This window comes from Drosophila arizonae, chromosome X (assembly GCF_054131065.1).
Source record: "Drosophila arizonae isolate 15081-1271.41 chromosome X, UAZ_ARI_1.0, whole genome shotgun sequence".
NCBI classification, from domain to species: Eukaryota; Metazoa; Arthropoda; class Insecta; order Diptera; family Drosophilidae; genus Drosophila; species Drosophila arizonae.
Window position 1 is genome coordinate 3,688,020 of NC_142927.1, and position 27,646 is coordinate 3,715,665.

Consider the following 27,646-nt stretch of genomic DNA (forward strand, 5'->3'; position numbering starts at 1 on the left):
AAATTAACAGTAAAAAAAGTCAAAAATGTTATTCTTATATTTTTACATTTAACGTCGAGCATTTTCGCGTCAAAGTGAGCTGCATATTGCGTTGCTGTACGTCTCTCTGCAAACGTTACGCATTTCGCGTTACGATTAGCAGTTACAGCATTAAACTGGCTCCGATTTGCGTTAACAGCGCTGCTTTAACAACTTACGATGCTGTAAACGCTTACAATTCACGTTGCGCAAATTACGTTTGTTTACTTGCTGCTCAGTTTGATGAAGTAGCTTCACACGAGACGATTCCAGCTAGGAGAAATACATGTCAAAGAAACTTCAAGCAAATAAGTGAAAAAGTTGTGCGCGTTGAAGTCCAGGTGCGAAAATTGCAATACGCGTAGTAACAATTGCGACGCAATGCATTAACAAATTGGCCACGCGTGCAAGTGTCAATACAAATACACATATATCTATGCATATATGTATATCAACGCAGTGCCAAACGCAATGAAACAGGTGGGCGCATTTACTGTGGGGGTGGCTGATTGAATTTTTGTGAAATGGAATTTTTACGTTGTTGTTGTTGGCTGATGATGTTATGTTTGCAGCGTCAGCGCTTTACTCTTTTTTGTGACTGTTTGTTTTTTTCCTTCTGTTCTCGTCTGTTGTGCAAATTGTACAATACTCATACTCATGCATATGTATAAGTGTGCATGTATGTGTGTGTATAGGTGTACATGCATATGCTGATAAAAATGACAACATGCTTGTCGTTAGTGAGTGTGCTCTGTGTTTGTGCAGCAGCTGCGTCGTCAACGTCAACGTCAGCGTCAGCGTCATTAGGAGCAGCATCATAAAACCTATTTAGCTGACCAATGAATCACTTAATCTGAAATGATGAAAGTCTTTTGTAATCTCTCTCACTCACACACTCATGCAAACAATGGAGGTTGCGGTGGCGATGGTTGGGCTGGTGGGTCCGCCCCGTCACCACCACATTTGTTGTTTATGGCGCCCTCATATTGCTATCAACAGACGGCGATGGTGACGGCGGCAGCGACTGCGACTGCGAATTCTGCTGCTGCTGCTGGTGGTTGACTCGCGCGTGCCAGCCCAACAAGTTTCTTATTGGGATGATAAATTGTGTTTGCCAGTGTGTATTTGTTTGAGTGTGTGTATGTGTATTTGCAAACATGATTTCAAGATGATTCCTGGGCATATGACGCAAGAGCTTGGCCATTTTTTTATTGCATACTTTTCTGTGTGTTAATGGGTCGAGTGTATACATACTATGGCATACATACGTGTGTGTGTGTGTGCGAGTGGGAGAGTTGTTATTAATATGGCCGCCCTGGCTAGCTGTTAAATGGGAGAGCGTCGTAGTACGGAGAGCACGTTTAACGGCATAACTCATAACAATTTCAATGCAAATTTTTGTGCTATTAAGTCCGTGTGTGTGTGTGCGTATTTACATTTGAGTTGATTAAATTTTTGATGTGTGTTCCTTTGTTCCTGTGTGGTAGAGTGTATGGGTATGCGTGTGTCAGTGTGTGTGTGAGGACAACAAGTATCGATTCCAGGCCATGGCTTCAGGATTGCCGCTTGGCCCAAATCGCGCACTAGGCCTAGAGTTGGGGCGGACGCAAATCAAAGCTCTGCTGTGCGGCAACCCTAAAGCGACGCGACGCGCAGCAAAGCGACGCTGCTTTGCATAACTGCTACCAAGCTGACCAGCTTTGTATGTATGCGTGCCCCTGTGTATATATGTGTGTTTGTATGCTTATAGAGATGGGCGTGTACTGCATTTTTTAGCAATGAGAACACGAAAATTGAAGAATTTATATATATTATTTGTTGAGATATTAATTTTTGAGAACGTGTTTATTTATACAAAAATATAGATATGAAATTCTACTATGAAATATTTGCAAAAAAGTTTTCTGTTTGCTTGCTGATATTTTCGACAAATTTGTATGGACTTAAATAGCATTTAAACCATATACGTATTTAATACAAATAGTGTTTTATATATTATTTAATACAATATAGATTTATAATAATTAATTAATCAATTAATTGAATAGATTGCATTTGGATTTGAACTTAAAAGTTTGAGCATATACATATGTATTTGTACTCACGTGCGCGTGTCACGCACTCCTCTCCAGCATAATATGTACATACGCGTTTAAACTGCGCGGTACTAAGACAGCAGCAGAGGTAGCAGCAGCAGCAGCAGCAGCCGAAGCAGCAGCAGCAAAAGTGTTGAGCACAACGCGGATGTTCAGTTTAGACTTTCCTTTTGGCCAAATAACGTGCAACGTTTCCTTCTACACAAATGTTTCGCAAACGTAATCGTCTTTAAATTTTCTATATGTATATACATATATTCATGTGCACATCAGATACAGACAGGTGTGCGTGTGTGTGTGCTTGTGTTTGTGGGAAATATGGTAGTGAAAGCAAAACACGCTCATATATAATTTAAACAAAATCAAAGCCTATTTCCCAGGCTCAAAGCGAGGGTGGGGGGTTGTTTGCTTTTTGCTTGCTACCTCAACAGATTTGCGTGTGTATGTTGTGTGTGTGTATGTGTTGGCCTCGTGTCATGTGACCGCGCGCGCAAAAACGGTTTCACCACGATTCGCATTGTGTGCGACACATCGTCCTCCAGCCAGGACACGATGGGGCGCCTCTTAGCGTAAGCATGCGCAATGCTCACCTACTACGAGCACTCTACTGACACACACACGCGCTCACACAAACCTACGAAGACGAGTGTGTGAAAATGGGTAAATCTTTTGCTTATTTGTTGTATTTGCGATAAACAATAAATGCAACAACAACAGCTAACTGTAAAAATTCGAACCGCCAGAGCCCCTAGCGCCTCGAGCTATGCAACAGTATAAGTTTTTTTGTTCATTCCTTTTCTTGCATGCCCAAACAAAGCAAACAACAGCACGAGGGAGAGTTAAGATGATGGGAGAGTTGGAGAGTGTATGTGTTAGAGTGGGCGAACGCGCGTGCCAGGCGGTACTACTGTGCTGCTGTGTTGCGGATGATGGAGAGTGGGAGAGAGCGTAAGCATTGGAGAGCATTTGCTTTCAGGGTTGACGAGCGAACGCTCTCTCACTGTGTCCTCGCGTGCGCCAAACAAGGTGCAAAAAATTCCTTTACAAACACGACGACAGCGACGCCACTCGGCAACGAGCCTCAGCTTCAGCAGCAGCAACAGCAACAGCAGTAGCAGAAGCAGCAGCTCCAGTTGCCATTTAACCAGCTAACCAGCAGCATTTTTCTCGTCTTACATATCCCCGTGTGTGTCCGACTTCGACTTTGACTCCGTCTACGTTTTTCTTCACTGTGTGTGATTTCTTTTTTTTTTTTTTTTTGGTGCCGTTGTCTCGTCTTTGTGTGTGTGTGCGTGCGTGCGTGTGTGTGTTTTTCTAGTGAAAAATCAATTGATACACATATTTTTGTTATTAGTGCGAAAAATACTTTAAAATATGCATTAACAAAAGCCTATCGAGTATACTGAAATCTTCTCTCGAAACACCAAATGCAGCTGTAATTGTTGAAAGCTCGGATTTCAACTATTGAACAATTTACCGTTAAAGTTCTTTTTTTCCTTTTTTTTGTTGGTTTTAAGTTTTTTTATTTCGCGTGAATTGCTGCTATTTGCAAAAATATTTTTTAAAAAATAAAATAAAAAAAACGACAGGAGCGGAACGGACACGGCTGCGGGCATAAAGCGCCAAGAGTACAAAAGAAATAAATATATGTAAATAAAAATGTAGAGTAAATTCAAGTGAGTAGCAACAAGCGCATAAAAAGGAAGGAACACAGAAAAAAAGATGAAAGACGTACAGCTATTTGCGTGCATGTGTGTGTGTGTGTGTGTGTGTGTGTGTGTGTGTATGTGTGAAAAAATCTGTAAATCGAGGTTATCTATACGTGCACACACACACAAGTGTATGTATGCTAGAAAAGAAGAGAGAAGCGAACGAGTGAGGGGGGGAAGGGGGGGAGTGCAGAGGCAGAGGAGCGAGTGAGAGAGTGTGACTTGTGTGCTCAGCCTCCCAGCGCCAAGCACTGCTGTTTACACAACCAACAACAAGCGATGGTATTTTAATCATCATTAGGCAGCACACACACTCAAACACATAGAGAAACGGCTCGTTGTCGTCGGTCAGGCGCCGTGTATCTATGTGTGTATGTTTTTGCTATTGTTGTTGCTCACTGCATGAGTCCAGGTTCCTTCTATGTGTGTGTATGTGTGTGCCTTTGCCTTTTTGTTTGTGCAAATTAAATTTAAAGTATGCCAGCGATTCGCTTTTCACTTTTTACTGTTGCGCGCTCGTTTGTCCTGGCGACCCAGCTAAATACACACACACACACATGCAAACAGTGTATGTATGTATACGTGCATGTGTGATTATTTGTTTGACAAAGCGTAAACAATTGCAAATAAGAACTGGCAGCGTTGTGGACGTCGACGACGACGTCGCCGTGCGATGAGTGTGCGAAAAATCGATTTGAGTGCCATCCCAAAAATAAGTGCAAATACATACATACACACACACATATATATATATACATATATATAAAACAATATATACCCACAGCTATACACAGGCATTGCTACATATAGACAAATATAACCCATATACTGAGCATCTATATATATGTATGCGCGTACGTATGTACGTATGTTGCCATAGGTCTGTGTGTGAGTGTTGTGCAACAAAATGTGGCAACAGCGATTTTCAATTATATCCATTTAACATTTGACTCTTGACACTGCCCATAGCCACATCGCATTTGCACACACACACACACACACACACACACACACGTGCACGCACACTCGCACATTCGTATAGAGCTCCGCAGAGGCATACAAAGCTCATTACCATCCCTCATTGCCATTTCTTTAGTTCTATTTCGCTCGCACTCGCAGGCAAAAGCACAAGCATAAGCAGCGCTGCTCGTTTTATAGCGAGCACCTTTTCAACGGCCATTGCATTAAAAATGAAGATGGTACTTGAGCGCGGCTTGTTGTGCCTTCAATTAATTTATCATCGCCCCGCAAGCCAAGTCCAGGCGACAAAGCCGTCGTTAACGTTATTGTTATTCCACAAAATATCGATAGAACATTTTGATGCAAATGAATTGATGGAACGTTTGAGATAAATTTGCTGATATTCCTGAACAGCAATGAATAAATATTTATACATTATGTATGTATGCATATGTATAGATATATTATTCAGATTTATGTAAATATATATATGCAAACATTGTATGTGTATAAACGAATACGATTTTTATATACAGACATATATTTGTAATCATATTCTATTTAACGTTATTTACAGAAAATCCAATAAAAATCTAAGTAAAATCAACATGTACCGCTATTTACAAAGCGGTCATAAAACTAGCATTGATATCGGCAAACAACATTATTTACTTTGCATGAAAATTGCATTTTGATGGGTTTGCGCCCAAAAGTGGGCTATAGTTTTTATACGCTAAGCAAATGTATACTGAAAGCCATGCTAACGATACCATTCGATGGTTTAGCAAGTGTGTCTGTGAGTGTGTGTGTGTGTGTGTGTGTGTGTAGTTTTTGCTATTGCATCATCAAACTGTTAGACATCAGCCATTAAAGCCACATGCAACAAAACTTTTTCAACTAATGCATTTCTCTCTCTCTCTCTTTCCCTTTTGTTTTTGACCATCTCCCACTCTTTGATAATTGCAGCTCTCAATTCGACTATTGCTAACCTAGTTTCACTTCCCAAGCAACAAAAATCAACAAAAAAAAACCCAGAAATAATCTAAAAGACAAAAAAGAAACAGAACACAAGAAACTATTATTGCAACGGTGTTATAAGAAAAAACAAGAAATTCAAAGCATTATCCCAAGAAAAAAAGATAAAGCTAAAGAAGAAGAAGAAGAAGAATAAAGCAGCAGCAGAAAGAAGCTGCCCCCCCTTTTTAGATAACCTTTTGAAGCAACCTTCAGATCGGCTTTAGCAGCAGGACGACTCATGTTACAAAAATGAAAAAGTTCACATTCAAAGGAGTTCTGGATGGATTTCGACAAACCGTACAGCCACAAGCCATACGCCAGGAGCAGGAGATACTCGAACAATTAAAGCCCGAGCATTTTACATTGAAAAAAGTAAGTGAGATGACGACAAAGATGATGATGATAAATACATTTTGTATATGTGTGATGTATGTTATATATGTATGTTATCTACTTTTAGTATCAAAAGAGAAAGGGTATTCAAGATAAAGCTATGAAAGATAAAAGATATTATATATCAATGGTAAAGTCAACAAAACAGAAAGTAGAAGCTAGAAAGTAAAAGGTTAAATATAGTAAATAGTGGAAAGGAAATAAAAGATAGAGCGAAGATGGATAGAAAGATTAAATATGGTAGATAGAAAATGAAGTATAGGATATTAAAGATATGAGACAGTTGGTAGATGCTAGTAGATAGAAAGTAGAGTATGGAAGATATAAAGTAGATTGTAGGAGTTTTAAGGATGAGAGATATGGACGATGAATGATGTAAAACGGAAAATGATAGATGAAGTATGATAGATAATATGAAGTATGATATATAGAATTTAACTTAGATGAGAAAATGCATACGTGGAAAGTTATACAATATGTATATATAACATATAACATAACATATATACGATAGTTAAACTGTATATGTAAACCCCAGTGATCGACTATGAAAACAATTGACGTCTGTTGTAGCCAGCGGATGTTTTATTTGGTAGTTGTATTTTATAAAGTCTATCATAAGACACACGCGGCTATAACAGAACTGTTTAATAAGCAACCTAACCCAAATATGTATATTTCTACCAGCTATATTCCATATCTATCTACATTCGTCTATATTTTGTAATTCTATCTCCGTTTTTGCAGACCTTTCGCCATGGCTTTCCATATTCACCCACATCCTTTGCCTTCGATCCAGTACAAAAACTATTAGCGATTGGTGATAAATCCGGCTATATACGCATGTAAGTTATATAATAAATCGATAGATCGTGATTACAACTAGTCCAGTTACAGTAAACTCGAGCTTAATTTACTCATTAATTTCATTATAACGGTCTGCCAATATTCCTATATGCTCTAGCAGTTTTATTAGACATTATCTACGCGGTCTGGCAACACTTGGAACAGAATTAAGTTCTTTTTGAATTATGAGAGGTATAATACCTAGAAATCACCTTAAGATGCACATAGAAATAGCTTTATTTAAGATGATTTACATTATGTTGGCTGCGGCTTAAAGTTGTAAATATCTGGCAGCACTGCATCGCGTTAAGTTGGCTGCGCCTGCAGATGAAATAGTCTATTGAATGACAATTTGAAACTGAATATGAGTATGATTATAAACTATATTTAGCTGCTTTCTCTCGTAGCTTCGGCTTCACTAGACTGCTATTTGTGTAGAGTGACCGCATTAAGTTGGCTGCGGCTTATATACAGTTAGTTCAATTGAATTGTAGCCATATGGCAGCACTGTAATGAACTTGGCTGTTACAAAGCTCGTGCATAATTGACTTGATTCCATTATGAACTAGGAAAACTCAATTAAATTCTACTTGATTGGCTAACTTTTGTGTGATTTTCTTCCTCTGTGCATAGCTTGGGCCGACCTTGCGTCGATGCGCATGCCAAACATGAAGGTGAATCGGAATGCGCCGTCCTCTTCGCCCAGTTTCTGGTGAACGAGGGCGCTTTGGTGACGGTCACAGCCGACGATACAATACACTTGTGGAACATACGCCAAAAGACGCCGCGCATTGTGCAGAGTCTCAAATTTCAGCGCGAGCAGTAAGTCTCAATCATACCCAACATCATATATATATCTATTCATATATGTATATATATTTCAATCTGATTCTTTCAGTGTCACTTGCATACACTTGCCCGTGGGCAGCAAATGGCTGTACGTGGGCACCGAGAAGGGTAACATACACGTCGTTCACATAGATACATTTGCACTTAGTGGATATATTATTAACTGGAATAAAGCAATTGAAGTGTAAGTATTAACATTGCCCAATGCTGTTAAGTGCCTCTGTCTAGGCTCTGTAAAGTGATCAGCAACCTATTTCTCTCTGAAATCGTAACATTTTAAGCTACGTTGACAGTTTATGTTCAGTTTACAGTTTACTGTTAAGCATACATAGACTGTTACATACAGCATTCAGTACAAACAGCTATGTTCACTTCTCTATGTTATGTTTAAAGTTGCTTAGCATACGCTGTTAAAGCTATGTTCAGTTTACAGCTGCTTAGCATACACTGATATTTACAGTATTCAGTTAAAATTATCAGCGTGCTGTTAAGGCAATGTTAAGTTTACAGTTTAGCATTCTTCTTTTATATACAGTACTCTGTTAATATTAACAGTCTGCTATTAAAGCTATGATAATTGCCCCATGATAAATTTACAACTCTTATCAGCAACATGTTAAGTCTCTGTTAATAAAAAGAGCTGAAAAACTTTAGCTTATTATATAGTTATTTAAATATCTTACACATTTCTGTAAATATTTGCAGGGTTAGAACTAGTCATCCAGGTGCTGTGATTGCGTTATGTGATAATCCATTGGATGCAAACAAGGTGAGTGCTATAAATTTAATACGATTCGAATTGGCAACTAATCGATCGATTAATCCCATATCAATGACAGTTGCTTATTGCATTTGAGTGTGGGCTGCTTGTGTTGTGGGATCTGAAGGCGAAGGCCGCTGAGTTTCGATGGCAAGCAGCGGAGGCGGTTAAATCGTTGGCCTGGCATTACGAGGGCAAATACTTTGTATCCTCACATACGGACGGATCCATTTGCTCGTGGCCGACCAAGGCGCAGCCGAAACCCCAGTCTCAAGTTTGTCCGCATGGTAAGTGAAAAGGAAATACGTTTGCTAAGCATTTGATTAATTGACTCGATTGCCCGATGATGCAGCGAAAATCAACAAGGATGGCAATGCGGAAAAATGTAAACCGATTTATAAAGTTGACCTCAAGTCAAGCACAACTGGGTAAGTCACAAAACCACTTAACTCTCTTCCTCACACTCACTCCCATACCACTCTCTCTTTCACTGTGATGACTTTCATTTTCATTTCTCTTTTTGTCGCTTTTATTCTTTCGCAGCGAAACCTTTACAATTTTCTCTGGCGGCATGCCATCGGAGAAGGGCTCAAAGTCGAATTGCATCACAGTTATGGTGGGCAAGACCACAACCGTTTTGGAAATGGAGCATGCCGTTTGCGATTTCATTACCCTCTGCGAGAATCCTTGGCCCTGCGGTTCGTTAACAATTGAATGAAGTTGCTGTAGTTCAATTTCTATAATTCGCTTTCCATCTCTGTCTTTTGGTCTGTACAGAAACCCAGGAACCATATGCGATAGCTGTGTTGCTTCAATATGACTTAGTATTAATAGACTTATTAACGCCCGGTTTTCCATGTTTTGAATCGCCTTATCCAATGGACTTACACGAATCACCTGTTACATGTTGCACATATTTAACCGATTGCCCATCGGATTTGGTTCCTGCTTTCTATTCCGTAAGTATTTGGCTAGTTAAAACTGGCAAATTCTGTGTAAAAATTAAAAATCAGCTTTAAATAACATGAAATTTGACATGAGGATAAGGCTTAGAGTCAGACAATCAGCTTAAATATGCTGTAGATATATTACTTTTATTAATTATTAGGTGATATAGGACTTAGCATCAGGATAAAAGTATTGTTCTCACATTCCTTTGAGTTTTTTCATGGAGTGGTCAAACCTACTCAAGCTTAACATGAGCTTTGACATAAGGATACAAAATTTTATCTGCATTTGGGATTACAGTCAAAACGCAATGTTTATTGCATTTAAATAGAGCTTGTGACCCATAGCCAAAGCACTAATTGTCTATCTTTGTCTCTTTTCTTCCCCCTCTCTCTCTCTCTGTCTCTCTCTCTCACTCTCACTTAGGTTGGTCGCACAACGACAAGTAAAAAGACAGGCTTCTCGGAGCGCGAATGGCCCATTTCGGGTGGCGAATGGTCGCCAGCCTCGTGCAGTTATTCGGAAATTGTCATCACTGGCCATCAGGATGGGTCACTTAAGTTCTGGGACTCTGGCGCTGGCACACTCCAGGTAAGTAATGTTGCTCTATAACGATAGAGATATGCTGTAAATCACTTTTCTTGCCCGCTCGCAGATTTTGTACAAATTGAAGACGGCGAAAATATTCGAGAAGCCGCGTCATGTTAGCCACTCGGATAGCGATAATCCATTGGCAGTGCATTTGATATTTTTATGCTCGGAGTCGCGGCGACTCTGCGTCGCCGGCGCGATGGGCCAGGTAATGTTGTTCAAGTTTCGCAAGGTCGAATCCACATCGGAGGTGCTGGTGCTGGAGATACCAATACTCTATGAGAATTTCGATGACATCTATGGCACCAGTCCGGAATGCGATTTTCTCACTGGACATCAGGTGCAGAAGACCGAATCGAGTGATTCGGATAAGGTGCGTACCAATGCTGGATTGATTATTGAGGAATATTATGATGAGGAAGTAGTTAAAAGAGGCTAAACTACAAATCGATATTTATCGATAACAATAGAAATTGTTAGTTTAGCTGCACAAGCTAAAACTTTTCTATATGTTATCTATGTTATCTACATATATGTACTACTACTTAGTATTTACTCTATAATATGGGTTTCTTAACATTACTTATCATTTCTTTTCTCTCTCTCTCTCTTTCACTCTCTTGCAGACGGAGTGCACGCTGAAGGTGCGCTTTGGTGCTCAGCGGAAGCCGCCGGGCTTTCAATCCCAATTGGTTTGTCTGACAACGGGTCCCAATCGTCGCACCGTACAGGTGACATCGTTGTGCATCAACTCTAGCTATGGACTGTAAGTAGCACTCTCGTTATCTACCCCCCAAGTCATACAGTGTCCTGCCATACAACACACACATACACACTATCTCTCTCACACACATACACACACACGCGGACAACAAAATATATTTAAAAAAAAAAAGAATCTATTTTAGTGCAGTATTCGTAGTTTGTATTCGTAAATTGTGCATGAAGTTCTCCGAAAAAAAAAGCGCCTGAAGTACTTAGAGCCCATAGACAAAAATAAATAAAAACCAAGTAAAGCCCTACTAAATTCCCCACTCGCCACAGTTTTGGACGCAACGAGAGCCTACCCCGCGCGCACCCGCTTAACTCTGTTCGTTTGCCATTTTGCGTTGTGTAGTTGCAACCAGTTGCCAGCTAGAGCTAGAGCTAGAGCTAAAGCTAGAGCGAGTGCCAGCAGTTACTCGTTACTTAGTTAGCGTGCGTTTGTCTTTTGCTTTTGATTTGCTTTTTGTTCTTAGTAGTTGCCAGCTGGAGCGAGTGCCAGCAGCTACTCGTTACTCGCTATGCATAAATCATACTTGACCAAACTAGCTAAGCTACTCGTTAGTTACTACTCGCTACTCGTTGGCGTAAGTTTCTCTTATATTTCTTATTCTTTTATGCCAATTTACAAAGTTAAAACGAGGTACAAGTTTTAATAGCAAGCTACTCGTTACTATCTACTCACTACTTCGATAATCACACTTACAGAAGTAAGTCAGTCGATTGAACTTTTACCAAGAGCGATTAGTCGAACAACAAGTACAACTACTCGTTACTCGCTACTAGCTACTTGGGGAATAACGAGTTCTTTAATGTTACACACTAGAGACTTTACTTTGCCAAAAATTGCAAAGCGATCAATTTCTTATAGTTATTAAACTAGAACGCGTCTGAGTTACTCGTTATTCGTTATTCGTTATTCGCTACCCGCTACTCGGTATTCCTTACTTGATACACATTAGAGACTTTGTAAGAAATCGCATAGCGTTCAATTGAACTATAAGAAAATTCTTATAGTTATTAAACTAGAACACGTCTAAGCAGTTACTCGTTACTTGGTGCTCGCTAATTGTCACTCGTCACTTGTCACACGTTAGTGTTAGGAAGCCGCTCACAAGTAAAGCAAGTGCAAGCAGCTGCTCTTAACTCGCAACTAGCTATACTCTACTTGCTACTCGCTACTCGCTATTCGCTACTAGCTACTCGTTACTCGTAACTCGTTAGTCGTTGAAGGGAGCTGCTCTTTGGCTTAATGCTTTTGCAATGGCGGCTAGTTAGAAGGTAGAAGGATTAGGCACTCGTTATTTGTTACTCGCTACTCGTTATAGTTAGTCTTAGGCAGTCAAGCATTAGACAGCATAAGAAAACCGGACTTTAGTGCCTGCGTGTGCGTGTGCGTGTGTGTTTGTGTGTGTATGAGCGTGATCTATAGTAGGTATATATCAATATCGATTTTTGGTTTACTCGTTAGTATTTCTTTTCTGTTCTCTTTTGTTGTTGATTATGGGTTCATTTTGGTTGGTTTTGCTGGATGCCGCTGTTTTTGTTGACATGATGGCGTGTTCTTTTCTTTTTTCTGTTTTTAGAATGGCTTATGGTACCGAATATGGACTTGTCATAATTGATATAATCCAAAAAATTTGCCTATTGAGTGTTGCATGTCCCGATCTGTATGGCGCACACGATCCTTATTCGCGAACACCAAAAAGTCCAAAACGCATTGAAAGCAAAGAGGAGCAAAGCCGTTCGCCCAGTTCTGATCAGGTAAGTGATTGATTGATTGATCACGTATACAAATATGATTGATAACGATTGACGATGATGACGTTGATGATGATGACAATGATGATGATGATGATGACGCTAATAGTTAATATGATTATTAATGATTATTAATCATCATCGATTGGTCATGATTGTTAACGCTAATACTGATGATGATGATGTTGATGATTGATCATGATTGATTGATGTTAATAATGATTAATGCTAATGTTGCCGCCTTCAATCAAATGACACTAATACAATGACTCACACACACACACAGACACACACACATTGACACACGCGCATCAAGTGTTAGACAAATAGCGCTCGAATATGCCATTGATTGATTGATTGATTGATGTATTTGACAATAACAAATTACAATAACATTTTTGAATTTATACTAAACTTAACACATTTAATATTTAACACCTAAATTGATGGATTGATTGATTAACAATTGTAGAAAACGCATTTAACAACTTTTTCATTTAACAGTTAAATTAAGCTAAAATACTCAAAAATAGACCAAACAAAATTTGCATTTGTCTGGCATTTTGATTGAAGTACTTTTTTTTTTAAATATAAACAAAAATTTACTCAATACATATACACTACATACACTTACACACTTCCTTTGAGTTTGCTCCCCTCATTTTTAGTACAAAATACAAAAAAATAAAAAATAAAAAAATAAAAAAATACTACACACACATTTATGCAAGCAATATTTTTAAAAGTATTTACATTATAGCTAAAAGTACATATTGATATATATTAGTTGTTTTATATACTATATATACATATATACTATATACCATATATATGTACGATATACATATATATGGTATATATGTATATGGTTTATATATTTGTAGCTAAATTATTTTAGTAGCCTCTACAAATTCGTATTAAATATTATAGTAGCATTTTATTTAGTATATTTTATATATAATCTAGTTCTTTTTTTTATAAATATATATATATATATATATATATATATATATATATATATATATATATATATATATATATATATATATATATATATATTTGCAAATTAAACTTTATTTTTATTTAATTTCACAAGTCGGCTTAGCCGACTGATTTATATATATCTATATATATATATATATATATATATCTATATACATATATATACTCGCTCTCGCTCTCTCTGTCTCTGTGTATATCTATCTCTCTCTCAATTTCTATGCTTAGTGCTATTTTTCTAATTTTTTTTTTTTAACATTTTTGCTAGTATTTTTCTAGTATTCATTTTTGCGTATGTCTAGTCTAGCTTTCAGTTGCGCAAAAAAAACTATTTCAAAACTTTTGATACTACAGGCATTAGAATGCGCTCTCTCTCTCTCTCTCTGTCTCTCCTTTACGCTCTCTAACTCCTATGTATCTCTATCTCTCGCTCTCTCTCTCTCCATATATATACTATATGTATATATGTATAAATATATACTATATAAAGAAAACTGTATTGATTTTGCCCTGAAACTAAATAATTTTTTTAATAAAGCGCACAAGTTGTCAGCATGGTAAATCATAAATGATTGATAGATTGATTGATTGGTATTGATTGTAAATCAAATGGAAACATATAGGAATTCTGTGTGCGTGTGTATGGAGTTTCTTTTATAAATTTGTACTTTGCACGTTGCATTGATTGACACTGATTGATTGATTGGATTATTTAATTGATTGTTACCACACACACACACGCAGAGACACAGACACACACAGACGCTGCCACCATTCACCTTGCTCGCATCTTGCCACGTTCCATCATTGATTGATTTGTATATTGTGTGTGTGTGCGTGTGCCTCTCTCTCTCTCTCTCTCTCTCTCTCTCTCTCTATCTCTGTGTCTTTACCTCTCTGTCGCTCTCTCTCTCTCTTTGTCTCTCTCTCTCACACACTACCCCCTCTCTCTCTCTCTTTCTCTCTCTGTGTCTCTAGTTGTAACTGTATAAATCAGACACGGTTTCTTTGATTGATTGATTGGTTGATTGATGTGCGTTCCTTTAGTGTATGTATATGTATGTGTGTTAGTTATTTTTGTTTGATTTTTTTTTTTTTTATTGGTTTTTGTTTGCATTAACTGTGAGACCTTACATCACACTATATACATATGCATATACATATACATAAACATATATATATATATATTTATATGTATATGTATATGTATCTATATTTTTAACTGCTATACATCATGATGTAACATTTCCGCCTATCCATTAAAAACTAACCTAAACCTAAACCCAACCTAAAACTAAACTAAAATCCCGAACTAAACTAAATTTGAAAATGAAACCATGTGAAACCACAATATAACAATCTATGTTAACTGTTATACATATATAATTGACCATTGATTGATAATCGATAGATAACTGATTGATGAACATATAGATATATATATGCATATAAATATATGAGTGTTAATGCAATGTATGCGAATTCATAGTTGACTGTATGTGTGTGAGCGTGTTATATCTGTTATACGTTTCGTCTAACAGTTAACAACTATGAATTCGTATACTTTGTAGGACATACATACACATGTATTTATGCTTGTGTATATTTTAAATATGCATACGCATATATGTATATGTCTCTGTAAATTCGGTATTCCCCTATTTTTCTGATTATATATATATACCCCATATGAACAACATTTAATAATTCTATATATAAAATGTCTAAATATAAAAGTTCTAAGCGCCTTTAAAGTAAAGCATAAAGAGATGATAAAAAACCTATGACAAAGAGCAGAAGAGAGGAATAAAACGGAAAGACTATACAGAAGAGGAAGAAATAGAAGAAAAAGCAAAGCGAGCAGCAGTTGCAAAGTTTTTCATCATTTGTGAACTATATTTTTGCTTTCCAATTTGGTACTTAGATAATCTGGAAAGGCTATTCATACACATATAACAATTGATATAGCAACAATATAGAAAATATATAACAGTTACCTATGTACATATAGCAGTTGAGTATTGTATGTATAGAGCAGTCATCAATGTTTTCTATAAAAGACGATATGAATATAACAGTTAGATAGGTGTTATACACATGTATAACAGTTAATGGCTATGTAAGATTTGATAAAAATATAGCAGTTATGTTTGACAATATGCATATAACAGTGAGATAGGTGTCATACACATGTATAACAGGTCTTGATATAAATATTATATTTTACATATATTTAAAGAACAGTTATAACAGTTTTGTAGGATTCATAAAAATATAGTAGATTAATAAACATGCGTATGACAGCAAGCTATATTGTTTCTAAGTATAACAATAAGATATATACCATGAAATATGCCAATATAAGATAGGCAGGATATACAATATTTAAAAGTTGAATACCATATCATATATCATATAACAGTCAGATATCATGATCTACGTATAACAGTTTCAGAACATACTTTTATAACAGTTCAATATTGTATGTTAGTATGCTATGATACAGGTAACAGTTAAATATGCCATTAAAAGCTTTCAGTATTGGAAAACGCAAAAAATAAAAGATTCTCTATTTCTATTTTAATATCGGATATTTGAAGAATTCGCACAAACAAACTTTGCACAATTTTTTGTCGGCTGCCGCTGCTGCTGCTTCCTCATCTTCTTCTAAGTAGTTCTCACTCTTCCAATTCTTCATGTTCTTGTTGTTGGTTTTTTGTATTCCTTTATTTTCTTGGCTTTGCTTTTGGTTTCTCGGATATGCGAAATGCCCCTGTTACGTACGCGTCTCCTTGCTTAGTCGAAACTTTATTAAAACTTGTGGCATTGCGCCCGCCTTCCATCCCTCTCCTAATGTATATGCATACGTATATGTATATATACATATATATGTAAATGTATATGTATGTGTATATATATGTATGTATGTGTGTGTATATATATATGCAAATATAGCTGAACGATACGACCAGCCCGGACAGTCCGTCGATTGAGTTCATACCCGAGGCGAATGAAGCAGCGCTGTCAGCAACAACGGCATCGACGTCGGCCGCGACGCCAGCGTCGGCAGCAACGGGCGACACGAGCTCACGGCCCACATCACCGCTGGGCGTGGCCGATGTGATCAACAGCACAAAAGAGTCGCTAATGAGCAACGCCAGCGCAGTGACGGCTGGAGCGCTGGCCGCGGCCAAAAGTCCGCAGCGTGATGAGGTGGGCGTGGCACCCAAAGAGCTGCAGGATCGCCGCAAATCGATGTCATGGAAAACGTTCAATTTGAAGCGTCAATTATCAAAAGTCAATATGAAAATCGGTGGCGGCAGCCCCAATGTCAATACGGAGCTGGAGTCCATGAGGAACAGCTCCTCCATATTCTATGCGACCAAAGAGAGTTCGCCCGAAGGCGCCGAGGATCTGCCAGTCGAGGCGCTCGAGTGCCGTGAAGAGGATGTCGGCCTGGCAGCGGCCAGTGCAATGCTCAATTGTGATACAGGCGATGCGCCGGCTGTGACGCCGACTGCGACGCCGCCGCAGAAGCGTGTCGATTTTGAGCAGCCGCCCGAGAGCGGCGAGAGGCCCAATAATTTGCCATTGAGCGAGGCGCAACAAGGACAGCAACAGCTACAGCAGCAGCCGCCATTGAAGCCGACACGGCAAAAGTTCAAAGAGAAGTCGCGCGATCAGCGCCTGCTCTCGGTGCCGAACATCAAATATCAGCCAAGAGAGCAGCGCGCGGGCGCCATTGGCATCGGAGCTGGCGCTGGGCGGGCCAATAAGAACGATGTGTCGCCAATGATGAGCGGCAGTCTAACCAAAAAGATACGTAAGTATGCGTGTGTAAATGCTTCTAAAAATAGCAAAACTCTTACCAACCACCCACCTACCCCTTCATCGACCCACAACTGCAATGTGCAGAGTGCGTAAGTGTACTGAAAGCGAGAGCGTAATACAGGCGCAAGCGGCCTGACTCCATATGTTTTAATTCCAATCTCTCCACTCTCCACTATTCCCCCTGCCCTTCTCTCTTCCTCTACCGTCCCAGCAACAACAGAGAGCGTGAGCGTGTGAGCGTCAAGGCGCATAGTTGTAGTTGTAGCAGTTGCAATTTAGTGAGAGCGAACGCGAGAGAGTCAAAGGCGAAGATCGAAATCGAAAGTAAACTTGACAAAAATCTCTCACTCTCACACACATACACAGCCACACGCATACGCATCCACAACTCACACATACACAGTGCTGGCTGCCTGGTGCTGCTGATTTACCATGCTGCCTGCCATGCATTGCGGTGCATTGTTTTGTGCGTGTGTATTAATTAGGGCGTATTTAGACCAATAAATAACAAGAACAACAACAATAATAACCCACCCATACCCCCCCCCCCCCTCTCTCTCTTTAGCTGCTCTAACTCTCTCTCCCAACCTCTTTCTGTCTCTCTCACACTTACTCTTTGCTGGCTTTTGTATGTTATATCGTATGCAAGCCGTAGATTTTTGTTTTAGTAATGCAAGCAAGCTGAGCCCAGTCTACCCGTCTCCCTCACACCCCGTTAATTCCTCAGTCAAATTAGAGAGCGTAACTGTAAATGAAATGAAATGGGGCTGCTTCAAATTTGTTTTGATTTTACGAATTGCATTTTGTATAGCGACAAAATTTCGTAGAGTTTCTTTGTTTTCAATAGCTACAACAACAACAACTACTACAACAATTATAATTATAATGTAATAATGACTATGATAATAATGAAAACAACAATAATAATAATAGCACCAATCAACAACAACAACAGCAACAAAAACAATGCAAATCAAATTTCAAAAGCAACAAACAAAATGAAAAATGAAAAATGAAAATTGAAATTCTTATCTATATGCTTCTTTCTCCTGAAACTAGGCAACGGATGCAGAAGAGCTGCAATATAACTGCCTTTATGTGATTGTATGGAAGTTCTTTGGTAATTCATTCTAACAACAACAACAACAACATCACACAAATGCACAATTCACGCACACACAAACACACACACATAAAGTTAACGAATTTTTCATATGTATGTAGCTTGCAGCTGAGGAAGAAGAAGAGATGATGTTGATAAAGCAGAGGCAGAATTAGCACAATGACAGAACAAGCAACACATACACACATAAACACATACACATATATATGAGCAATTACATATATACATATCTGTCAATGTATGTATGTATTGTGATCTTAGCTCAGTAGTGCGAAAGACCGCCCCCGCCCCCACCCCACCCTTCTCTCTCTCTCTCTGTCCTTGCCGTTCCCTCCGCTCGCTCACATACCTCGAACCCTGCAACGGCTTACAAAACGGCGGCAAAAACAAATCTCGAAGCAAAACAAAAAAAAAAAAAAACAAAAACAATATAGCATTAAAATTAATCAATAAAAAATATATAAAAATGTTCTAAAATTCTGTTTAAAAACAAACAAAAAAATACTTTGTCTCTCTCTCTTTCTCTTTAATTCTCTCTCTCTCTCTCTCTTTATATATATATATATATATATACTTTGTATATATGTATACCATATGTGTCTATGTATGTATGTGTTGATATACATAACTAATATCAAATAATGTTTATATAGTATGCATAACTGTTGTAAAGAAAATTAAAATAAACCGAAAAATACCGAAAAAAATACCAACTACACAAAACCACTAAGTGTAATTCACCTCTGAAAAAAATCCTCTGTGTATGCACTGTGCAAATAAAAAATACCAAAAATACCATATACATAAAAATCAAAATCAACAAATTTTTAATGGGTTGTTAGTGAGTGTTGTACGTTACACGTTTGTTATGTGTAAGTTTCATAAATACCATAAATACCGCCCATCGTCCTCATCCGCATCACGATTATCATAAAAAAAAGAAATACCATAGTACCATAGCCCCAATAGATGTTTCGTATGTATATGTGGTGACAACCGCGATACCGCCGGCCAGCCCGATCCACCAAACTGCCAACAACTCAAGAACATCTCTATCGATGCCTATATTTGCAGCAGCAATCGTTTATCGATAACTACTTAATATGTGTGTGTGTGTATATATGTATGTTTGTATGTATGTGTTTTGTTTGATTGTTTGTTTTTGGTTGGTTGATTCACTCAATGTCTGTCTGAAGCGTTTCTTTCTCTCTCTCTCTCTCTCTCTATAAATATTTGGATGTGTCTTTGCCTTTGTCTCTGTTGAAGCTGCGATAGTTGTTCGATAACTATCCAATTTGTTCATAATTGAGTTATTGACTAGCTTTACAAACGATTTCAGTTTAGTTTTTACTTTTTGTGTTAGTTCTTTGGCTTCTTATGCTTTCCGTTATGTTTATCGATAAAAACAATAAAAATAAATCGCTTGCAACGCTTATACCGTTGCTTTGTTTGCCTACACGAACACTGTAAAAATCAAAACACCAAAATAATACCTTTTTTTTTATATATAAATTAATAAGCTTAATATGTATATCATCATATAATCGATAAATTTCGATCGATAACATTCACACAAAAACACCCACATTTACAGCTGCTTACATTCTTGCCTCTTTACATAATGTTTCTGTATTTAACTAGTTATCTATATAATTAACGTTCTCGTTCAGATCTGCCTCATTTATATACTTTATCTATATATAAATATATGTATATATAAGGTAAATATTTATATATGCATATATACATATATATACTTTGTTTAGTTCCATGGCAGTCGCTGTTGCGGTCTCCTTTTCTCTATCTCTCTCTGTTTCACTCACACTCTGTGTTGTGATTTGTTGTTTCGTTCTCCATTAATTTGCACACATCACAGTTTGATAAATGTCAACGTTGTTCATTAACCAACACTGTTCACCCCAGCAACTGCTTTCTCTGTCACACCCACACACGCATTTTGTTTGTTTGTTTTTTCTGTTTGCCTGACACACAATGCGAAAACGCAATGGACATTATTACTGTTAATTGTTAACTACACTGTGTCTCTCATTTACATACATATGCACTCTTTCGCTCTCGCTCTCTCTGTCTTTCTCTTACTCACACACTCACACACACACTCGTTATGCATTTGTTAAGTTTATCGTTGTTTCATGCGACCCTTCCCCTTCCTGACACTTCCAACACAAGCAAAACAAAGTATGCTATTCGTCACACACACACCCACGCCACATACACACACGGCACACACACATACACATATATATGTATCTATATATATGTACATATATATATATGCACACGTGCTCGCACAAGAACCAACAAAAAAGAAAAGAAGATGAACAACAAATTGTACAATTGATATGTTGCTCCATTCAATCATTTAGTGCATTTATCTCTCTCTTTCTCTCCTTCTCTCTGTGTGTATCTCTCTCTCCCCTCCCTTATTATTGTTTATTTACAATTGACCAGATCAACGGCGGAGCCAATGCGAACGCTAATGCAAGCGCCAGTCCAGCGCAGCAGCAGCAGCAGCAGCTACAGCAGCAGCAGCAACAGCAGCAGCAGCAGCTACAGCAACAACAGCAGCAGCAGCAGCAACAGCAGCAGCTACAGCAGCAGCAACAGCAGCAGCAACAGCAGACAATGGGCGATCCTCTGTCCGCGTCGACGTCGTCGTCAGCAAACGCTGCGGCTGCAGCTGCAGCGTCGGCGTCGGCGTCTGGCGTTTATGGTGCGGACGATGCAGGTGCGGGTGTTGCTAGTGGCGGTGTTGGTGTTGGTGGTATTGGTAGTGGTGGTGGCCTATCAGGTGCGGGTGGCGGCGGCAGCGGCAGCGGCGGCGGCGGTGGCAGCGGCAGCGGCGTTGATCAGCATCATCAGCAGCAACAACAACAACAGCAACAACAACAATATCTACAACAATTGTTGGCTTCATTTGATGCAGATAATGGCGAGGCAGGTGCTTATGCTGGTGCATCAGGTGCGCAACAACTACAGCAACAGCAACAATATCAGCATCCCCATCAGCACCAAACATTTGTTATACAGCAACAGCAGTCGGTGACATCGTATGAGTCCCTAAAAAAGTCCAAATCACAAGGTGGGAGCACAACAGAGCACCAAACAACAACAACTACTACTCCAACAATAACAACAACTACAACAGCAACAACAACAATAAACAACAACAACAAGAACAAGAACAAGCAACAACATATTTGCACCACAACAAGCATTGCTCTCTGTCTATCACACTCTCTCTCTCTCCCTTTCTGTCTCCATGTATATCCATATATATATATATATTTATATATATATACATATATATATATTTATATAGATATATGTATATGTATCTGTGTGCTACACTTATGCAAAACAGTTGTTTGTATAACACATACTATATAACATTGTAACACTAACTTAACACATGGGCACACGCACATGCACTGACACGCACACGCACACAACACACATACATATATACGCACACTCAGCAGCACGTTGCCTGTGGTTTGCCTCTCTTCTCTCTCTGTCTCTCTATCTCTCTCTCTCTGTCTCTGTCTCACATACATGCACACTATTGTCTTCTGTGTCCATTTGCCAGGCGCCACCGCTTGCAGCGGCCATCTTGTAATTTCCTTTTTGTCTTGATTATCATGTCTTTGTTTTGTTTTCTTTATTTTTTGCTTGCTGCGCTAGTGATGGCAGCGACTGTAGCGATGGCAGCGACTGCAATGGTTAATATTATTATTTCCTGCAAAGGGAGGGGTTTGCTAGGAATGTCGCCTTTGATTCGCCCACATTTTTCGTCACTTTCGCTCACAACAACAACAAAAACAAAAACAACAACAGAAACATGAAACAAAAATAAAAATAAAATTAATAATATTATTAAAAATATAAGAAATTCAAAAATATATATATTTGTATACAACTCTTACGACTTTGTCTGACTCGCTCGCTCGCTCCACACTCTACCGCTCGTTCGTTCGCTCGCTCGCTCGCTCGCTCTCTCTCTCTCTCTCTCTCTCTCTCTCTCTTACTCTCTCTATCTCTCTCTCTCTCTCTCTATCTCTAGTTCTCTTACTCTGTTTATACTCTCGCTCTGTCTTACTCAAAATATGTTTATGTATTTGTTCACAAAACACTCTGTCTCGCTCGCTCGTTCGCTCTCGGTATTTGTGCACGCTTCCAATTAGCAACTAATAAGAAATGAAAAAAACTTATAAGACTGCAACAGCAACAACTAACTGCAACAAAAGCTCAGCTAATTTTGCATTGGCAAAAGTATTTTTGCATAGTTCACACACACACGAATGTATTGGCACACCCACACAGACACACTAAATGCACACATGCGATTGTATTTGAGGACTTTCGATGATTGGCCCAAACACAGACACATATTATATACTCATTCACACACACACACACTCACACATACATATATAGATAGAACAAGAACAACAATAAATAGCAGCCTAGCGAAAATAGTGCAGCAAAAAAAAATATTAAATTAAAATTAAAAAACAAAAATTAAAATCAAAAATAAAAGAAATAGATTTTCTTTAGTAAAAAATCAAACGAAGAATTAATAAATTCATTAAATAAAATAATTATTATGCAAAAGTTATGCCTACTACCGCCCGCCGCTTTTACTCTCTCTCTCTCTGTCTTTCTTTCCTCTTCTCTCTCAATCTCACTCTTTCTTTGTCTATTTCTCTCTCTATATATCTTTCTCTATTTCTGCCTCATTCTTTATAAATTCCGAAAAATTCTCTATATAAAAAATTTGTATTTTGTAATCGTTTGCCACTCTCTTTGCTGTACCGTTATCTAATAATCGATATAAACATACGTATATATATATATATATATACATATACTTATATATATGTATATGTATACATGTATATATCTATGCATATTTGAATATATATATATGCATATTGAATTAATCGATTTGTTTCCTCATACTAAAACTGACTTGCAGATAAATTAGATGGCACCTTCTCGAGATCCAGATCGTCATCAATGTCGAGCATTGATATGTCTTCCTCTGAATCTGTTACCTGTTTAGCTTTTATCGAGAGTTATGCAAAACGCAATGGTAAGTCGAAATCTATTCAAAAGTTTCCTATTTCCATAGAGGTAAATGTATATTTATATAGCATACTTTTGAGGGGAATCAAAGTACCCTATTGAAATACATATGCAATAGAAAGAAAGCATTTAAGTAAAAATAATGTGAAAAAATAATCGATAAATATAGATTGTGACTTGTCCATTATTTATCGAATATCTTTTATCGATATATATAACTCAAAATCCATTAAAATGCTATCGAATTCACAACTTTATATGCCTATAACATATGTTCGATAAACAATTGTTTAACTCCAACAAATTAGTGTGCAACATATGTATATCGATAATTATACAAAGTCGTATGCATAATTCCAGAACTGTAATATATATGTAAAGTAAGCTTCACTTAATTTGAACAGTATACAGCAATGAATATCGATTGTAATCGATAACGCACAATTGATCAATATCGAACAGTTCGAGCACAATTAAAGCCAAATGGATATATCTATAAATTCAAATAAATAAGGAATTATTGATATACAAATTCTTACATATCAATAAATATCGATCATAATCGAGTAATCAAAGTCAGCAATGCTATCGATATTTATCAATGAAGTTGCATCAACGCATAATTCGTTGGCTCTTTCGTATCGTTATATATATCGCATATATCTTTGATTATTTTTCAGATATTTTGACACTTGTTCCTACTTTATGGATTGGAACTAGTTTCGGTTCAATATTGACATTGTTCATAACAATGCCGGAGCGCGATGTGCGCAAATCGCAGCCAGTGTTGGTTACAATAAACGGTAAGCTATAGTGTAGCCCCTTTTCAGTCAGACACCCTGTCTCTCTGTCTCTTTCTACGTAGATAAATCTAATAGCTTTGTTTTTGTTTAGGTGGACCCGTGGTACGACTCAAAGGTTCCATAACTTCCATGTCTTTTTTAGACTCGTATGGCTCGATCATACCCTATACATTTGAGCCTTGGCGCGACGAGAATCGGGACAAGAAAGATCGTAACTGTTAACGAAAATCGAATGAGTCGGCTTAACAATCGATATATATCGCTGTTTGTTTTTTTCCGTCTACTCCATTTAGGCACGCCCACTAAGAGCAGCAGCCGCACCAGCCCCACATTTACACCAACAACTGCCAATACAATATCAAACACTTCGGTTGCTGGCGGTGCTGGTAGCGCAGCTGCAGCGGGCAGCACAGCGGCTGGTGGTGCTGGAGGCGCTGCATCAGCGGCGAGTGGGGCAGGCGCAACAGGTAGCAGTGGCAGCGGAAGTGCAACGGGCGGTGGCGGCGCCGGTGTCGGCGGCAGCGGCGGCGGCATCAGCAGCAGCAGCGCCAGCAGCAGCGGCATCAGCGGCAGCGTTAGCACCGGGCTGGAAACACTCACCGATCGACAATATATAGTTATCGCTAGCGAAAAGCAGACAAAGGTCTTTGATGTGGCCAATCAGTGCTGCATTAATCGCATACAATTATCGGAAATGGATTTCGCAGTCAAGGCAGAAACTATCACGATGAAAGGTTCAGAAAATGAAAAGCAACAACTGTATATACCCTTGCAAAAGGAACAAGGCAAACTTATCGATATGATCCATCTTTACTACCGATAAATCAATATCATTTATCGATAGGTTTTGCAAATTAACATACTAGTAGACTATAGACTCTGTATGATCAATTTAATTGCTATCTATTATCGATCATTTCCTTAATCCGTAATCGATAAGCAAAAATCGAAACCTTTATAGTGCAGAAAAAAACTCGATATGCCCTAATTATTCCCTCAGATATAACTATACATTTTTTGTAATCAAATAATTATCTATTTTGCAAATCGATATGCCATATATCGATACCTGTGTAGGCCTTGTTGATGTATTTGCAAGGGTATTTATTGATTTCCTCCACAAATCAGGTTATTAATTCAATATCCATCCCCCATAGATGGCTCTTGCTTAGCAACCTATCTTTCGAATGGCCATCTAATGGTACATAGTCTTCCTAGTCTAAAACTGTTATTGGATACTGATTTCTTACCGCTTATGGACTTAAGGTGCGTGTCAAAGTCTATTCGAAATATTGTCCACATTTGATTTGATGTAAAATTGTTCTATTTCTATCCAGTTTTCAAACCAAATGTAAACAGGGAATTGTGGATCCAATGCTTTCGATATGGGGTCAACAGATCATTGTTCATGAAGATACAACTCAGTAAGCTGACAAATCGATCTCTATATGGGGCATACTTTAATCGGATTCTTCACATCCATTGCAGAATATCAAAAATCTTTTGCTTTAGTCATAAAGGTCATGGATTGTACATGGCATCGCCCACCGAAATTCAGAAATTCACGATATCATCGGAATTTTGGTAAGAGCCAATTGAGATTAAGAACATCTATATTATCTATAATATATTCATATATCTGATTCTTTTCATACAGTCAATTTATTTTGGAGATGATGGGTGATTTATATACGGTACACGAAATGCCCGAACAGCCGAAGGAGGGTTTCTTTAAGGGTCTATTTGGCGGTGGAGCCAAACTTTTGGATCGCGAAGAGTTGTGTAAGTAATAGATAAGTATAAATATATATAGTAGGAATGAATGAGATGCAATGGAGAGAAGCGAAGATAGAAAGGGGATAGAAAGAAGAAGATAATTTTTATTATATGTAAGAGTTCAGCTGAGAAGACAAGAGTAGACAAAATAGAATGGCGAGAGAATAGAAGAGAAGAGAAAATAAGAGGAGAAGAGGAACGATTAGAGAAATAAGAGAGAAGATGAACTCCAAGAAGAAAAACAGGCAAAAAGAACAGAAGGTAGGGGATAAAAAGAGAATCTGAGACCAAGAAGAGCAGATAAAAAGAATAAGAAATGATTAAAAAGCAGTAAAAGACAGAGGAGCGAAAAAGGAAGAGAATCTATATCTTGGAAACACTCTTATATACATCCATATATGTCTTTGAAGTTTCAGAATGGAAAGCATACTTATTATCATTGAAAATGCTAAATTATTGGCGTAGATCTCGGATATCTTTTGTAGTAATACCCGTTCCTTGAACTCTCTCCCCGATAGTTGGTGAACAGAGCGGGAAAGCAAATCGTTCGGTTGCCCGTCATATACCCGGCCCCAACTTGGAGCAGCTGGGCCAACGGGCGTCGACGGCCGCCTCGGAGATCAGTCGGGCCCATCAGCTGGCGATGGAGCGTGGCGAGAAATTGAATTTGTTGGAGGAGCGCGCGGAGCGTATGGCCAATACAGCTCAAGATTTCAGCGGTACAGCGCATCAATTAATGCTTAAATATAAAGACAAAAAGTGGTATCAGTTGTAAAATATCTATTTTAGGAGCCAATTCTACCACAGTTATTGTAATATTGCTTTTATAACACTTTCTACTACATTACGAGTAAAGTACACTTATTTAATTTCTGTTTTCAAGTCGTCACGTTATTTACAAACAAAAAAAAAAAAAAAACAAACAAAAAAAAACCAAAAACAAAACCAAAAAACAAAAAACCATACAAAAAAATGTTTTTAATAAAAATATATAGACCAAAAAAAAAAATAACAAATTCCATTGCTTTCGGCTGATCAGAAAATTGGGGTTTTCCAGAAATTTCGCTGGCTAAAGGAATCCACTTTGTGTTTATATAGGGCGTGGGCATGAAAAAGAAAGCAAATATAATATTTGCATACGTTTAAGTATATAAAAGCTTTTCAAAAAGCGCGCCGCAAGTTCTTTGGCGCAGACCCATGATTTTTTTATAACATCTAGAACAGTCTCGAGGGCAGCCAAGCATTCGGCAAGCCGCGCTATGGAATACAACAATATTTACATAGTTAGACACCCA

General features: G+C 38.1%; 1 protein-coding gene across 8 annotated transcripts; it reads left to right on the top strand.

The window, feature by feature from the left end:
- The first annotated feature begins 200 nt into the window (after nt 1–200).
- Nucleotides 201–27,233, top strand: Tomosyn (syntaxin-binding protein tomosyn). 8 transcript variants are annotated; one of them, XM_089475119.1, is made up of 25 exons: nt 3,200–3,345; nt 3,469–3,790; nt 5,750–6,172; nt 6,941–7,038; nt 7,673–7,861; nt 7,938–8,072; nt 8,594–8,657; nt 8,728–8,935; nt 9,001–9,076; nt 9,192–9,346; nt 9,426–9,607; nt 10,023–10,187; nt 10,252–10,560; nt 10,814–10,953; nt 12,536–12,713; nt 16,665–17,532; nt 23,663–23,779; nt 24,453–24,575; nt 24,667–24,786; nt 24,869–25,309; nt 25,733–25,841; nt 25,913–25,999; nt 26,064–26,159; nt 26,233–26,357; nt 26,870–27,233. In XM_089475119.1, the coding sequence occupies exons 3-25, from the start codon at nt 6,050–6,052 to the stop codon at nt 27,124–27,126; spliced, it is 4,365 nt and encodes a 1,454-aa protein (XP_089331245.1). In that variant the 5' UTR covers nt 3,200–3,345; nt 3,469–3,790; nt 5,750–6,049; the 3' UTR covers nt 27,127–27,233. The 8 variants fall into 8 exon arrangements, with proteins under 8 accessions (XP_017870193.1, XP_017870191.1, XP_017870194.2 ...); XM_089475120.1 differs by having other exon boundaries at nt 3,327–3,345; nt 3,704–3,790; XM_018014704.2 differs by lacking the exons at nt 3,200–3,345; nt 3,469–3,790 and adding an exon at nt 201–359.
- Nucleotides 27,234–27,646: the final 413 nt, after the last annotated feature.

What these genes read in the sequence shown, in the direction of transcription:
- Tomosyn (XM_018014704.2), top strand. Translation starts at nt 6,050, where the DNA reads ATGAAAAAGTTCACATTCAAAGGAGTTCTGGATGGATTTCGACAAACC. An exon ending in CTCAAATTTCAGCGCGAGCA is followed by an intron (nt 7,862 to 7,937) that starts GTAAGTCTCAAT and finishes TGATTCTTTCAG; the next exon opens with TGTCACTTGCATACACTTGC. An exon ending in TGGTTCCTGCTTTCTATTCC is followed by an intron (nt 9,608 to 10,022) that starts GTAAGTATTTGG and finishes ACTCTCACTTAG; the next exon opens with GTTGGTCGCACAACGACAAG.